General features: G+C 42.8%; 2 protein-coding genes across 5 annotated transcripts in view; one reads left to right on the top strand and one right to left on the bottom strand.

The window, feature by feature from the left end:
* LOC148031756 (uncharacterized) overlaps nt 1-14,973 on the bottom strand; it is an 84,689-nt gene that overhangs the window by 32,644 nt on the left and 37,072 nt on the right. The window lies entirely within an intron of this gene.
* On the top strand, nt 9,587-11,383 carry LOC148031758 (uncharacterized). The gene is made up of 2 exons (XM_087685836.1): nt 9,587-9,665; nt 10,122-11,383. The coding sequence occupies exons 1-2, from the start codon at nt 9,587-9,589 to the stop codon at nt 11,381-11,383; spliced, it is 1,341 nt and encodes a 446-aa protein (XP_087541962.1).

The raw sequence follows: 14,973 nt of genomic DNA, 5'->3' as shown, positions 1-14,973 counted from the left end.
TGCCTATTTTTTCCGGTGATACAATTGGAGCTTCAACAAGCGAACTTAATGTTCAGTCAGCTGCTCCATTGGGTAATACAAAAAATCAGCCCACGGCTGATCCGAATATTCAACAAGGTGCTGAATTTGAAATTCAGCAACAGCTTGTACATAGTCAAGAGGCTAGGCAAATGCCTAGATAGTATTTCCAGACTATGAAAGATAGTCATTTGAATGCTCCTATTACTGGTCGTACTAGAAGGCAAGCTTGTATGCATGATGGTTCACATACCATGGAGTTTGTTATGGCAGCAAATACATTTGATGATGAGGATCCCGAATGCTTTGAGGATGCATAACATAGTGTGCATTGAATGGCAATAATGCAAGCTGAGTTTGATTCCATCATAAAGAATCAAACATGGGATTTAGTGTCCTTGCTTATTGGAAAGAAAGCCATTGGTACAAAGTGGGTCTACAAGATAAAAAGGAATCCAGATGCATCCATTGACAAATATAAAGCCAGGCTTGTGGTCAAGGGCTACGCACAAAAGAAAGGCACTGACTATGAGGAGACAATTGCTCCTACATCTCGCATGACTACCAATAGGTCTATGGTTGCTTTGGCTGCCCATTATGGATGGACTATGCATCAACTTGATATAACGACTGCATTTTTATATGGGGAACTTCAAGAAAAAGTGTATGTACAGCAGCCCGTTGGTTTTGCAATTGAGGGATCCAAACACTTTGTCTGTAAGCTGAAAAATGCTTTATATGGTTTAAAACAAGCTCCTCAAGCTCGGTATGCAAAGATTGATACTTTTTTACTTAGCCAAGGGTTTATAAGCAACTCATCAAAGTCTACCCTTTACGTGTGTAAAGAGGGGGAATCCTAGCCGGACATATGTCTATATGTTGATGATCTTTTGCTTATAGGGACACATGCCGATCAGACTTCAGGATTCAAACAAAATTTGTAGCAAACTTTTTGAGATATCAGATTTGGGGTCATTGCGCTATTACTTGGGCATTCAATTCATTCATGATGCTAGAGGCATTGGATTGTCACAATCTAGATATATTGGTAAACTTCTTGACAAATTTGGCTTACAGAATTGCAAGCCAATTTGTACACCGATGGAACCTGGACTGAAGTTGTCATTGCATGATTACAATGACTTGTTTGATATCCATGCATATGCTCCAACAATTGGATGTCTTATTTACTTATGCAACACAAGGCTAGACATATAGTTTGCAATTTCAACCCTAAGCAGATATATGCATCAGCCACGCATGCCACATTGGCAAGCTGTCAAGAGTGATTTCCGTTACTTGCAAGGTACTAGGATTCTTGGATTGCTTTATGCCAAGGGGGAACCATTGCACTTATATACTTAAGAGTGATTCTGATTGGGCTAGTGATTATGATTCTCATCACTCCACTAGTGATAATTGTTTCTCTCTTGGGTCATCTTGCATCTCTTTACTTAGCAAGAAACAATTCACTGTTGCCACATCATCTAATGAAGTTGAATACAAGGCAGCTTTCACTACCACAGTCAAATGCGTATGGCTTAGACACTTGTTAGCCGATTTTGATGTATCTGTCACGGAGCTTACTCCTTTGTTCACTGACAATCAAAGTGCCATTACAGTGGCACAAAGCCCAGTGTTTCATGCACGCACGAAACACATTGAGATCCATTATAACTTTGCCAAAGAGAGACTACATGTAGGTGATATCAGCCTTGTCTATTGTCCTACCACCAATAATGTGGCAAATATCTTCACCAAAGCTCTTTCTCGTGACAAATTTGAAGCATTTCGCAATGCTTTAAATTTAATTTCCTTTGGTGAATGACCCTTGTATCTTGATCCCTCTTCACTCCAAGGGGGTTTGTTGGTTTTGACTCACGTCTACGATCACAAAGGAGTGTCCGTGATCTTCAGTAGGACAATGTCATGAGAACATGTATTTTTGAAGCCTCACTTAACATGTGGATTGATTTTTAATCACATGATTAAGTAAATGTTGCACATGTAAGGTGCAACTAGGGTTAAAGTAAATTTACGAGCCCATGACTCCAAGAAATCACAAGATATCAAAGGTAAAAGTTGCTATAAGTTATGCCGCACAAGTATTTAGTGGTATCCAGTGTCAATTGTTAGCCTAGGTCATCCATTTGGCCATAAGTGTCAATTGGTGACACTAGAGAAGTGGCGTTTAATGGTACCTAACACCAATCTAATGGTCAAAGATGACGCAGAGACACTTAGGAATTAAAGTTGCCTAGCCAATTTAATTCTTGGTTGGCCAAATTATTTTTCAGGATACCGAAATAATTATTAGATTAATTTTCAATATTTAAAGGCTGAAAATTAATATTTAATTATGAAAAATGCTGAAAAAACCATTTTGGAAGGCTGCCACTTGTCAAAAATGCCCATCAAGACTGAAAAACGTCTTTAGAGACTGGAGAGAGGCATTTTTATAAATTCAGCCCGCAAGAGAGAGGGAGGGGAGGCTGTTGGTCTGATTTGCAACCATTGGAGGACCTTCCAAGGCTGCCAAGGGCAAAAGAAGACCAATCAACAGCAAAAAACACCATCCACAAGCTGTTGAGACAAGACAGCAGCAGTAAATCACTGATTTTCTTCAGTTCTTTGCATCTACAAGCTATTATGGCAAGGCAGCAGCTGCATTTGACTGATTTTCAGTCATTTTTCACGACAAAACTCTGAATTTTCTATCTCTACAACTTTCGCTCTCATCTCCCAGTCATTTCACATCCTTGCTCCGAAAATCTCAGCATTTGGACCCTTGAAGGCTGAGAAATTTCAGATTTCTCTGCTGTAAATCCTAATCTGCAGCAAAAATTAGGGTTTAGCAACAGCCTCGAGAAGCGTGCCAAAAATCGAAAGCTCCAAGACTTGGATTCAACAGGGTTGATGTTGTTTTTATCCTATTCAAGTGAAGGGACCAACAAATAATTGAATTTGGGGCATTTTCCATCTCCATCAAAGCGGGTGAAGGCCAATTGATTGCCCGAATCAAGGAGTAAATCAAATTAAAGACTTACTGGTGATTTTGAATAGCAAGGGGAGTTGGAATACCAAAAGGGATTAGGAGAATCCCATTAAATCAACTTCTTTTTCAATAAAGCTAAAGAAATACCGAAAGGGGTGCCAATTTTGGGGCCAATCGGGTGTCCATTGTCCAAGATCATTAGGTAAATTAGTATTTTCAGATTTGCATTAACTGTTTGCTGCTGTAATTAAGCTATAATCAAGGATTTACCACCCATCCACGAAAGGAAGGCTAGTTACAGCCACTAAGAAACTTTTTACTCTCCGTATGAGAGGTTTTTTTCCCCATATTTATTTCTTTTATTTTATGTATCTATGTTACAGAGTTTGGGCACTCATTGTGTTTTACACTATTCGGATGTGAACACCCTCTTACAACCCTAAGGTTTAAGGGTTGTACTTTGTATTTGTAAACATAAGCTATAATAAACTGCTGAAACACAAGACAAAAGAGAAAGGGAAAGAAAAAACACAATACAGATGAGAACTCAAATGTATGCTCGGGAAATGGAATCCATATACCAAGACATGCGACAGTACAGAAGCAATGTTAGTCACCGGTTGTGGAGGCACTGGCACATGCTCCCTCTCTCCAGGAACTGTCAGGTAATGAATGAATGTGGAGGAGGGAGCCTGACAATATATAGGCCAAATAAATGCCAAAAATATGATTGGTTGGCTGGCTGCAAATAATGCCAAATTCCCATAAATATAGACAAATAAAATGCCTAAAATATCTCTAAGCCCAGCCTGTTGTACCACATGTACAAACTCAACCATGAACTCATTAATTTGCTAACACCCTCTCTCAGATCATGGGTGATCTGATACAATACAATATACAATGATAATGTCGCATCATAGTACTTACAACAATGTCCATCATAAGTAGTGGGTGTGCAAGCCACCACCAAGGTGCCTCGGAGAGAACCTAATGTCGATGTCAATCGTACCAACTCCTAAAGATAGAGAAGATCATAGCAGCTCTCAATGTCTGTCAACAATGCCTCTGGTGTAGTATACGTGACCATCCTATCACCAATGCCGCAGCGCATAAATGACCAAGGATTCCCCTTCTTTGGCCAAACTGCCAAAGTGTCCCCTCATATGAGCTCCAGACGAAAGCCACCCGCTCTCTGTCAAGTAACCAGCCTATCATGAACTTGGATGTCAATCCCAGCTCCAAGATTTGTACCTACTAAACTTCAGTCGATGTGTCACGGATGTCCCTTTCTGGATCTTGTGCATCTGTATAGAAATATAGATGAGGCACGGCTGCCCCATCACACCACCCTCTCACACTCCCTCTCTGGCACTAGACAATCGTGAAGGATGACGTCATCACCACCACTAGAAAGCAGCTGAGGAAGGGGGCACTAAGTCCTTCCCACGATCCAAAGAAGAGGATCCCTTCCGCACCTTGGACTTCGCCTTGGCTGGAGGATCAAAATCGGAATCGGAATCTGAGACACATGATGACTCGTCGGAGAAGTCCGCATCCCGCTTCATCTTCTACTCCTTTTTCTTCCTAGAAGCCGCTAACTCTTTGCACTCCTTCCTTAAATGACCCTTCTTGCCACAGTGGTAACACTGGACCTTCGACTTCTTTGACTTCAAACCCCTCTCTAAAGCTGCAAGAGCCTCACCTGAACCTCCATAATGTGATAGAAGCCTCCCTTGTAGTCGCAAAGTAGCCTCATGCTCAAGTAGCATTGAGGACATATGAAGAAAACTGACAGAAAATGTAGATGTCTACGCCCGTAAAGCATTCACTACTCCATCAAACTCCGAAGGAAGCTTGCAGAGTACTGTACCAACAAGATGTGCCTCTGATAAGGCAAACTGCATATCCCAATTCTCTAGCAACCTCATGCATTTGCCAATTGTTCTATAGTGACCTTTTCCTTTACAAGAACTGGTAAAAATTTTACTCTATTCAGCCTCACTTTGTCCCCCATGTCTTTCCCAATTATGTTTATCATAAACACAACCTTTCATGCAACAAAATCAATTCAATCCCCCTCTGATCAGTCCCTCTTTGTATTCAATATATTTACCTATCAACCGCTATCACCAACCATGATCTTTCACACAACACAAATGATTTAAATCCTTACGCACACTCTCCAAAATTTGTCCATTTTTATCCCTATTTCCTTGCCAACAATTGCTCTCACCAACTGTGGCTCCTTGCATGATGAAACTGTCTCCATTTACCTTCCTTAGATCCCAACATGCATGTCCATTCTGCACACTACTGAAATACTCACTGTTGTTGACAAACCCTTCACCCTCAATTTGCGTTTTTGTGTTTCTGCATTTTGCGTTTAGGGTTTACGTTTAGGGTTTGCAGCCCCAAAAAGGGGCGCCATCCTAGATTGACTATGTCTATTTATAGGCCACTCTCATTCATTCCTTACGGCTGATTAATTCAGTCCGTCACCTCTTCTCTCCAGCCTCTCCACCGCCCTCACACCCCCTCAGGAGGACATTGTGGTTCATGGTTCGTAGTTGTCTTCATCATCTTTCTAGATTTCAGGTATTTCAGCTTGCTGCCCACGCCCCGGACGCGGAGGACATCGCGGTCCAAGCTGGCCATTGCTGACTACACCAGCCTGGTGCCTGTTTCCAACCTATCACACTCTCATCGGACCTGATTTTAACATGCTGACTACTACTACTGGTTTTTCCTGCGTTTTTAGTCATTCTCTCTCCTGCAGCCTGCGTTTGCTGTTTTCTCTCTCCTGCAGCCTGCGTTTTTAGTCTTTCTCTCTCCTCACTTGCATTTTTCTACTGGATGCAACCTCTTACTACTAGTAGCATCCTCCTCCTGCTAGCAGCTCACTTCCAACCCTTCCACTACCCTCCCACCTGTTGAGAAACCCTTAACTCATAGTTTGCATTTTTGCGTTTCTGCGTTTTGCGTTTAGGGTTTGCAACCCCAAAAAGAGGCACCATCCTAGACTGACTATGCCTATTTATAGGCCACTCTTTCATTCATTCACCACGGCTGATTCATTCAGCCCGTCACCTCTTCTCTCCAGCCTCTCCACTACCCTCACCCCCCTTCAGGAGGACATTGCGGTCCATGGTTCGTGGCTGTCTTCATCGTCTTCCTTGTGCTACGGCACCCTTGTTCCCTTATATCACATTCACTCCATGATTCAGAGCATCATTCCATTCATCAGAGTTTCTTCTCTCTTCTCTTCTCTTCTCCATGTTTGCCAAGTTCACTCCATGTTCCTCCCCGCAAAACTTACTGTCTCGCCGGTACGTCATCTTTTGATACCACCCCTTCAGCAGACATTGCAGTTCATGCTTCGCATTGCCCTCACACCCCTTGAGGCGGACATTGCGGTTCGTGGTTTGTGGTTGACCTCTTCCTTCTTCAGCAAGGCACACTCGCACCCATGGGTTCTTCACCAACAAATGACTAGACTACTAGGTACTCCTACTGCGGCACGAACGATCATCCCACCGAAGACTATCAATATCGACCTTTGCTCCCCACCCCTCCGGAGTATATGTGTCTTCCACCAGGCACTCCTTGTGCCACCTCTCCTTCCTAGGCCATAGAGATCGTTCTACATCGGCTATCAAAGTATTATGCTCAAGGCAATAAGCCGCAACCAGCGCGCACTAAGTCCTTTCGAGCACACGGAGGCTCTAAGACCTTACGAGACATTAAGCCTTCCCAGAGACCACCCCACTGCGTGGAGGTTTCCCCCACCCACTTCCAGGTACAATGGCTTCCAAAGTTCCATGGCCCACATTCCCTCCATAGTCCACTCTCTTGAGAGCCCGCAATTGCTCCCCACCCTTGGCTCATCTTGAGTCTCCTTCTCCACCCTCTTCCACTCAAGTTCAAGAGGGGGTGCTTTCCAGCTTCTTCTTTCGAGCCCCAGATACCTTCTTCGGCACAACCAGCGGCACTTCCTTCATCATCTGATGCTTCGTAATCCATGAGCCACGAGTAGTTGGATTCCCTTTCTCTCTCAGACTAGGATTCAGAGGGGGATTTTCTTACTTTGCCCTCAGAGGGGGCTTTCAGTTCTTCTTCGGCTTCAAAGGGGCTCCTACTTCTACTTCTTCAGATTCAGAGATGGACCGTATGTGCCATGCAATTCTTCACATACCACCACCTTTCACTTTCGAGGAGTGGCTCTCCTTTGAGCAGTCATTTGCTCTACTCATACCCAAGATCTAGAGAATCTACCTAGATCGGGGCCCTTGGGTCTTCAGAAGTGACTTGGTGGCTAGGCCTTCGTATTCTTTCCAGCATGGAACAACGGAGCTAGTGCCTTCTCTCCCGAGATTGAGTTTCGGGTTCTACAACTTATCCAATCTCCTGACTATCTTCAAAGATCTCCTTTCAAGTAGTATTCTCAAATTACAAGGTGGATCTTCTTCATCCCTTGGTCAACATGGAGCCAACTCCAGAGATCCAATACGGGTATATCCTTATGGTTCTCGACACCACACAAAGTCCGACATTCTTCATATGCATTGCATGTTTTCATCATCTTTGTACTAGGGGCGCTTGGGTAAGTGAACAATTTCCCCATGAGGGGCACTGTCCAAGTGACACTTATTGCATGAGCATTCTTCAACATGTCACATCGCATCACCACCTCACTCTTCTCTTGTTTTCCTTTTTGGGCCTGAGAGGGGGTGTTGAGAAACCCTTCACCCACAGTTTGTGTTTTTTGCATTTCTATGTTTTGCATTTTGGGTTTGCAGCCCCAAAAAGGGGCGCCGTCCTAGACTGACTGTGCCCATTTATAGACCACTCTCTCATTCATTCCTTACGGCTGATTCATTCAGTCTGTCACCTCTTCTCTCCAACCTCTCCACCGCCTTCACACCCTACTAATACTTTGCTGCATGAGAAGTCTTCAGTCTTCAAGGTTGATGAGGATAAGTCACTGAAGCAAACTTCCAAGGCTGATAAAAAGGGAAGATCTGTAAATAGGCCTGAAAAAAAGTAAAAACAGCAAGAAAGGGCATGGAAGAATGTTGCCCATCATAAAGAACTGATGGCTTCTTCATTTGCAAGCAAGAGGGGCATCTAGCAAGGAGTTTTCCTAACAAACAAAAAGCTGAAAAGCCTGAAAGCAAAGAAGATACAAAGGGCAAAAGACCCAAAACATCAGCTAGTTTAGTCCCCGATGTGCTTAGTAATCAGCCCAACGCTGATGCTACTGCACTTTATAGAGCATGGGAAAAAGTCAAAGACGTCAAAGACCAGTATGCTTTGATATTCTTTGATCTTAGTGCATGAGTGAATTTCCTCTCTATAGACTTGGCTGCCCGTTTAGGCATCAGAGATGGCGAGATGGGATCTATGGGAGATTGGCATCGCATGTAAGGGGCATGCAAAGTCCATCACACCCATCATTGGGAAGCTTCTCTTGCATATAAAGAGCCATGTAGACACCAAAGACTTCATTGTATCACTTGAGAGTTGCAATACAATGGTTGATACCATAGAAACAGGGAACGCCCGTTCCGGCGCATAGGAACGGATTAACGCGTTCCGGGAGGTACGAGCCCAGGAAACGCTGGAGAAACGTTCCAGCCCGTTCCCTGGCCCGTTCCAGCCCGTTCCATCCCGTTCCCTGGCCGTTCCCTGTTTGGAACGGCCGTTCCAGCCCAGCCATGTAAATTTTTAATTTTTTTAAAAAAATCTGTTGACGTTTCGCTCCCGCCTCCCGCTGTCGCCTGTCGCCTGTGTCTGTCCCCTCCGCCTGTCGCGTGTCCCCTGCGCCTGCGCCTGCGCCTGCGTCTGGACTTGTTCCTTGTTCCCTGTTCCCTGTCGCCTGTCGCCTGCGCGTGCGCGTGCGCCTGGGCCTTGTCCCCTGTTCCCTGTGCCTGCGCCTGCCCCCTGCGCTGCCCCTTGCGCCTGCACTTGTCCCCTGCGCCTGCCCCGCCTGCCTTGCCTGCCCCGCCTGCTCCTGCTCCTCCGCCTGCTCCGTGCACCTGCCCCGCCTACTCCTGCTCCTGCTCCTCCGCCTGCAGGCTGCTCGGCTTTGACTCTCCCACCTGCCTCTGAGTCTCCCACCTACGTCGCGTGTGGCACACAGTACACTTTGGACCTTGGTTGAAATTTTTGCAATTTCATTGAACTTTGACGCATGGATGTTGAAATGTTGGCTGCAAATTTCTGTAATTACTAATTTCATTGAAGTTTACAGTTTACTGATTATTTGTCACTTCTATATAGATGGCAGCATTGACATCTATGGGATCTTCATCATCCTCAGCAGGTACTTCGTCAACAACTGGACGAAGTCGAAGCACTAATTGGTCATGGTGGGATGAGGTAGATGCAGGGGTGCCATTGAGAGGTGGAGGGGCTCGCCCTTGGAAATGCAAACTTTGCCCTTATGCTCGCACTAGTGGGGCTGATAAAGTGAGAGCCCATCTTTTACATGAGGAGGGGAAAGAGGTGCGTTTTTGCACCAATGTATCAATTGAGAAAAGGCAGGAGTTACTTGACCGCATAGCCACATCTATGGGAAATTCACATGCCAGGAGGACAGCAAATATAGCAGTGGATCCAACAACATGGGCTCCAAGACTAGCAGGGCATGGTGCTTCATGCAGAAGACCACCAGGATTAGTGGCTACGTAGCCTTCTCGTGGGCCATCAATGGCAACAGGTCGTGGTGCTAAACAGAGTTCATTGCACACTTCATGGGAACCAAAGAAAAAAGAGGAATCAGATGCAACAGTGGCACGCTTTTTTTACCATGACCATATTGCATTCAAATCAACCAGGTCACCTTATTTTTTAAATATGGTGACAAAGATTGCAGAGTATGGACCCACATATAAGCCCCCTTCATCAGAAACTATCAGGACTACATTGCTTCAAAAGGAGAAAGTAGCCATAGAGATTGCAACAGCAAATATTCGCAATCAATGGGTAAGAAATGGAGTGACATTGATAGCAGATGGATGGAGTGACACACGCCATAGGTCCATACATGGTATTGTTGCATATTCTCGTGGAGATGTATACTTCATTGGTAGCCATGATGCTTCAGAGACTGGAAAGAGTGCAGATGTATTGGCATCCGAGTGGTGCGAGACAGTGCAGGCTGTTGGGGCAGAAAATGTAGTGCAGTTTGTGGCAGATGGTGAACCTACAAACAGGGCAGCAGGAAACATTTTAATGGCAATGTATCCACATATCACCTTTAGTCCATGCATGGCGCATTGCTTGAATAACTTGTTGAAGGATATTGGGGACTTGCCATGGATTGCATCTCTTGTTGCGAAAGGCAACAAGATTATCACATTTATATGTAATCATCAGTACTTGCATGCTGAGTTTCGCAAGAGAAGTGACAAAGAACTTCTTAAATACTCGGATACACGATTTGCATATAACTTTCTTATGCTTGGTCGATTGCACTATTGCAAAGGTGCAATTAGGGAGCTATTTGCTAGTGATGAGTATGAAAATTGGACTGGGGCTGCCACTGCTACTGCTGTGTTATGTAATGCATATGTTTCTGATAGAGATTTTTGGGATGAGGTTAATCGCACCAACCAAATGGTTGATCCTATTATGCACATGTTGAGGCTTGCAGATGGCATGGATCCATGCATTGGGAAGATCTATGAAGGTATGGATCGCATGATTGAGAGGTTGGAGAGTTTGGAACCAAATGCAGATAGGTATGAGCAAATCAAGGAGTTATGCATCAGCAGATGGAATGAGTATGACTCTCCTATGCATGCTGCAGCATATGTGCTTGATCCTGAGTTTCAAGGAAAGATGCAAGAAAGAGACCTTGAGGTGGTCAAGGCTTGGAACACATTGCTTGCAAGGCTTTATCCTAGCCGTGAAATGCAACGCAAAATTAAAAATCAGCTCTCTGTATATCGACAAACATTAGGGATGTTTGGTACAGAGGATGCACTAGAGGACAGGACAAATATTGGGGCTGCTTTATGGTGGGAAGACTATGGGGCAGAAGCTCCAGAGTTGCAGAGTTTGGCTATTCGTATTCTTAGCCAAACAATTAGCTCTTCTTGTTTAGAGCAACTATGGAGCTCCTTCAATCACATTCGCTCAAAGAAGAGAAATCGTCTTGGTACAATGAAGACGAATGACCTAGTTTATGTGAGCTCCAATCTTCGCTTGCTAGCTCGTACATCAGTTGCAAAGGCTGATTCTTTTATATGTTGGGAAAAAGATGACGATGATGATGATGGTGATGATGATGGGCAGGATGTTGTTCAGCAGGATGAGCATTCAGGCACAGTGGAGCCATCTTCCATGAATCAGAGCACTTGGTAGCTAGCCTTTTGGAACTTTAGAGTATTGACTTGAAATTGGAGCTCTTGTAACTTGGATCTTTACTATTTAGGCTTTAAAGTTTACTGTTTAGTGCATATTTTGTGTTTTTGCAATGCACACTTGTTGCCAGTTGGACTTATGCAACATTGTTGATTACAGTGTTGAATTATGAATGCAACAATCCATTGCTGGTTACAATGTTTTGAATCTTTATTATTGTTGAAAGTTGAAACTTAATTATTATGTCTCTAGAGTCTAATTTCATGAATTATAATTCATGGTTGATAATAGATATGATCTGTCTCTCTAGATTCTAAGACTAGTGTTGACTCTCTCTCTCTAGAGGATATATATATATATATATATATACCGTTCCCTCCGTTCCCGTTCCCTCGCTTTGGGCGTTCCCCCCGTTCCAAGGGGTCCCGTTCCCGTTCCCGTTCCCCATTCCTGGTAACTATGGTTGATACCCATAGTGAAGTTGTCGATTTGCAGCATAAAGGCAAAGCACATGTAGTGGATGGAAAATTAAAAGAAGAATCAATTCTATCCCCTTCATCCATTTCTCAAGTAATGAAAAAACATCTTTCAACGTACGTAGCTTTTGTCAAGGATAAAGATTATAGCAAGACTGATGGAAACATGTCTAATTTGGATAACAATCCCATATCATCTAAAAATATATATCGATTTCTTCTCGAAACCATTCACAAGATAGATTCTACCCAAGAGACCAGAGGATTATGCCATAGATTTTATCCCTAGAAGTACCCTCCTAATAAGCCACCACATAGGGTGAGTGCAACTGTCACAATGACGTAAAAATTTATTGCTTTGCTTAGCATTTGATTAAAAGTTAATCAAATGTGCTAATGTGACTTGCACATCTGAGGTGCAAGTTAATTATTTCACAATGTGGGACCTAGGACCCCAAAATATCAGTTGATGCCAAAGGCAAAAGTTGCAATAAGTTATATCTAATAGCTACTAGGTAGTACCTAGTGTCAAATTTTGGCCTAGACCAATTTATTGGCTAGTAATGTCAATGGTGACATTAGGGACTAAGCATTAATTAACTAATTGATGCCAATCTAAGAGTCAGTAACTGCTCACGAAAACTTGAAGACAATTTGACCTAGCCAGTTTAACTATTGGTTGGTGGAATTATTTTTCTAAGCACTAGAAAAATTATTAAATTGATTTTCAAAATATTTTGAAAAGTAATTTAATAAGTTGAATAATGCTAGGAAACGAGATTAGAAGACTATCACTTAGCAAACTTTCCATGCAAGTAGAAAAAACATTTTTTAGGGCTAGTGGAAATCTATTCCAACCATTGTGAGAGAGGAGAAGGCTATTAGAGAGCAAGGAGATGATACTGACGTTGTTGGAGAGATTTTAGCCGAAAGGTTGTATCCACCGGGGATCAAAGATAGAAGGAAGTAGAGATAGAAGATGGAAGAGAAAAAAAAAATAGACAAGAGGTAAACACGATAAAGACAAAGCACAATGAATCGAATCAATATGTATAGACAGAACCTGAAATTCCTTGTCTCACACTACTCAGAAGCAATCTCCAAGAATTAGATCTCCTGGAGCTCCCTCGTAGACAAAAAACGTGTATCAAGCAATAGCTTCCTCTCTGTTGCTCGAAACCCAAATCTAATGGCTCAATTGGCTCTGAAAGGGGGGTAAAACCCCAAGACACCTGCTCAAGGATCTCCCAGATCACTTCTTCTTCTTCCAGTTCAAAGTGTTGTTTTCTGACTGTCAACTACGATCGCAACACGCGCGATTTCGCCCATCTTTCTTTTTTATGAAAAATCCCATAATTGGCTGAAAAGCAACTTGCTTTTTGCATGCCACCCTAATCTAGAAGTTTTCCTAACATTTTCGGATATTTATAATAAATAATATCCAACATATCTAAAATAAGTTAAAATTGTCAAAAAATCTAGTATTTTTGGACCATCCATGCCACTCACACTAGCACTAATGACCCAGATGTCATTGACTCTCTTGATCAATAAGAAAGTTGAATGATGATACACTCCAGAGCTTTTCACACCGTGTCCGCATAGTGGCATGACATCCACCCCCTCTAAATCTACATATCCTCCGCTATGTGCCAAAATCCTAGTTGTCATCAGATTCTAAGTCCTCATCCTCTATAACCATATCCTTTGCTTCTTCAACTTCCATATCTTCCTGGCTACCCCCTGTATCATGGCCACTATTTTCTTCCAATTTCTTCCAATTATGGCAACTCATAGGCATTAGATTTCCACCTCTTGAATAATTTGATTCTTTTTCCTACTACCGGAAGTTTTATGACTGTCCTATTCAACTCATTTAATGCATAAGTAGCATTATCAAACACCTGTCTTACCACATAGGGTCCAAACCATCTTTTGGAAACTTTACGCATAGCACTATACTAATTGTCTAAACTACTATCATAAATAAATACCCAATCCCCATCTTGTATGGTTATTGGTCTCAATCTAGTCAAATCATTTCTTATTCTATATCCTTGCTCCCTCTATGTCTTCTGATTTTCTTTCCAACTATCTAATGCGTAAGGCCAACAACTCCTCTCAATTCAACTCCTCCTCCCAAGGTAGCACACTCCATGTGACTGTCATCTCTTCTATCGGCATGATAGGTTTTTGACCATACATCAATTCTGCAGGCTTATGTCCTATAGCAGCACTATGAGTTGTTTTGTTAGCCCACAAGGCATAAGGAAGTAATCGTAGCCACTCTTTTACCTTCTCTCCACATGCTTTTGCCGATGCCTTCACAATAAGTGGATGACCTCTTTCACTTTCGCCATTTCCTTCAGGGTTATAGGATGAAGTTAAAGCAAGCTTTATCCCCAACCGTGCAAACAAATCATGAGCTTCATCTGCATCTAGCTTACACCTGTTTGCAGTAATTTTTCCCACACAGCCATACCGACAAAAGATCTCTTCTAAGAGAAAAGTACACACGGCATTTGTTATCTTAGTATGTAGAGCTCTCCCTTCCACTTGATTAGTCAAATCTTCACGAGCAAGCACAAGATATCTCATTTACCAAAGACCTGTAGGCATCATGACTAAATTCACCACCCACTTAAAATGAAGAGACAATGGATATGTGGGCTGCAATCCATCCCGATGTCTCACAGATGAATACATTTGACATGTCATACATGTTTTCACAAAGTGAGCAACATCCTTATACATATCCTGCCACCAATATCTTTCTTTAATATTTCCAAAAGTACCCCAAACACCTCTGTGGCCAACCCACAAGCTTTCATGAAATTCTTACATAACATTTACTTGTGAAGCTCTATCACCCAAAACTCGCAATGGCATACTCTGTTTCTTTTTAGCATGTTTTCGTAAGTATCCATCTTTTAAGAAAAACCTATAGGCTTTCCTCTTGATCTTCTTAAACTCCTCATCTGACCATTCATCTCTCTTTGTTAATGTACTGAGGTATTGACCAATTCTCAACCACTCTTCTACATATTTGTCTTCCACAAACACTTCTACACAAGATACAAAACATCTAAAGTGTCTTCTCTTTATTGTCCAAGC

The sequence above is a fragment of the Lygodium microphyllum genome, chromosome 9, assembly GCF_053477565.2.
Source record: "Lygodium microphyllum isolate KBCC chromosome 9, Lygodium_microphyllum_v1.1.10, whole genome shotgun sequence".
Lineage (NCBI taxonomy): Eukaryota > Viridiplantae > Streptophyta > Polypodiopsida > Schizaeales > Lygodiaceae > Lygodium > Lygodium microphyllum.
This window is presented reverse-complemented; position numbering and strand designations above follow the sequence as displayed.

Bases quoted from the DNA above. Each gene is read 5' to 3' on its own strand.
- LOC148031758 (XM_087685836.1), top strand. From the start codon at position 9,587: ATGGGAAATTCACATGCCAGGAGGACAGCAAATATAGCAGTGGATCCA. The intron at 9,666-10,121 runs GTGCTTCATGCA...ATGATGCTTCAG, and splicing joins TCCAAGACTAGCAGGGCATG to AGACTGGAAAGAGTGCAGAT.